At 58.4% G+C, this 2,088-nt stretch overlaps 1 protein-coding gene across 1 annotated transcript in view; it reads right to left on the reverse strand.

The window, feature by feature from the left end:
- LOC110391473 (ranBP-type and C3HC4-type zinc finger-containing protein 1-like) overlaps positions 1–1,384 on the reverse strand; it is a 13,060-nt gene extending 11,676 nt beyond the window's left edge. Inside the window, exon 1 of the mRNA XM_021383361.1 lies at positions 1,090–1,384. Coding sequence (XP_021239036.1) covers positions 1,090–1,258 — 169 coding nt within the window. The 5' untranslated portion in view covers positions 1,259–1,384. The remainder of the gene's footprint in view (positions 1–1,089) is intronic.
- Between the last annotated feature and the right edge of the window lie 704 nt (positions 1,385–2,088).

Raw genomic sequence — 2,088 nt, forward strand, 5'->3', positions numbered from 1 at the left:
CCAACCCAACCCAACCCAACCCAACCATTCCATGCTTCTGTGACCATTCAGGTCCCTGCCACTGCAACACTTCCACAGCTCTATGATCTTGAAGGACCCTTCCAACCCTACCATGCTATGGTTCAGTGAACTGTAAGGACCCTTCCAACCCAACCCATTCTGTGGTTCTAAGATCATTAAGGACCCTTCCAACCCAACCCAACCACTCTGTGCTTCTATGACCCTTCAGGACCCTCTCAATCCAACCCTTCCATAGCTCTGTGATCTGTAAGGACCTTTCGAAGTCAACCCATTCTGTGGTTCTGTGATCTTTCAGGACCCTTCCAACCCAACCATGCTGTGGTTCTGTGATCTTTAAGGACCCTTCCAATCCAACTATTCCACGCTTCTGTGACTTTTCAGGACCCTGCCACTGCAACCCTTTCGTAGCTCTATGATCTTGAAGGATCCTTCCAACCCAACCACGCCATGGTTCTGTGGTCTTTAAGGACCCTTCCAACCCAATCCAATCCAACCATTCCATGCTTCTATGACCTTTCCGGACCATTCCACTGCAACCCTTCCATAGCTCTGTGATCTTTCAAGACCCTTCCAACCTAACCATGCTGTGGTTCTGTGACCATTCAAGACCCTCCCAATGCAAATCTTCCATAGCTCTATGGTCTTTAAGGACCCTTCCAACCCAACCCATGCTGTAGTTCTCTGACCTTTAAGGACCCTTCCAACCAAACCCACATCATTCCACAACAGCAGCGCACCGCCGCGCGTACCCCACGTGCTGCTCCCCTCCCGCCCGCTCTGCGTGTCTCACCGTTGGCTTTGAGCCCCCAGTTCTGACCAGTTTGGCACCGGGGTTCAGGCCCCTCTAGACCCGCAGCCCACCCGCGCTGCCCCCCCACCCTTGCGGTGACAAATTTCATCCGTCAATTCAACCTCAGTCTGCCCTCCCCCATTGAGAAGCGTTGCCCTGGGCCTTCCCCGCAGCTCCTGCTTACGACCCTTTCCCCTCCCCACGAGCTCCTTTAGGAACAAACCCACTGGGACCCCCCAACCCCGGGCCTGCGAGGGGACGCCGGGGCAGCGCCGCTCACCAGATTTCATCCTCGGGGTAATTGGATTCCTTCAGCAGGATGCTGAGCGTGGCCTGCTGCCGGGCCAGGGCCACGGCGCAGCGTGTGGCTGCCTCCTCGTCGCCGTGTTGGATGGCCAGGGCCAGCTGCAGCGCCAGGTCCTCTGCGGAGAGGGAAGGGGAGTACATTGAGGCTGCAGCTGAGATACGGGCAACCTGTGGACTCCAGCTTCTTGTGTAGATCAAAGACGGAAACTCAGATCTGTTGGGTTGGAGGGGACCCCTGCAGCTCCCTCAGACACACCCGTGCCCCTCCTCCTGTCCCCCGCCCTCCAGATACCAATCAGTGCTGCTCAGACCCCTCTCAGCCTTCTCCCCTCCGGCTGCACAGCCCCGGGGCTCTCAGCCCGTCCCCACCACGAGGGCCTCCAGGCCCCCCCCATCTCCGCCCCCTCCTCTTGGCTCTCTCCACCAGTTCCCAGTCTGCCCTCAACTGGAAGCCCAGCACTGGGCGCAGTGCTCCAGCTGTGCCCCCCCCAGGGCAGAGCAGAGGGGAGGAGCACCTCCCTGCCCTGCTGGCCACGCTCTGGGCCACACACCCCAGGGTCCTGTTGGCCCTCTTGGCCACCAGGGCACAGTGCTGCCTTGTGGTCAGCCATTGGTCAACCGCTGGCCAACTGTTGGCCAACCACTGGTCAACCACTGGTCAACCACTGGTCAACCACTGGTCGAACACTGGTCGAACACTGGCCAACTGTTGGTCAACCACTGGTCGAACATTGGCCAACTGTTGGTCAACCACTGGTCAACCTCTGGCCAACTGTTGGTTAACCACTGGTCAACTGTTGGTCAACCACTGGTCAACCATTGGCCAACCATTGGTCAACCACTGGTCAACTGTTGGCCAACCACTGGTCGAACACTGGCCAACTGTTGACCAATCAGGCCCCTCCCTGCCCTGCTGGCCACGCTCTGGGCAAGGCACCCCATGGTTCTCTTATCCTTCTTGGCCACCAGGG

The sequence above is a fragment of the Numida meleagris genome, unplaced genomic scaffold (genome assembly GCF_002078875.1).
Source record: "Numida meleagris isolate 19003 breed g44 Domestic line unplaced genomic scaffold, NumMel1.0 unplaced_Scaffold378, whole genome shotgun sequence".
Classification (NCBI taxonomy): Eukaryota; Metazoa; Chordata; class Aves; order Galliformes; family Numididae; genus Numida; species Numida meleagris.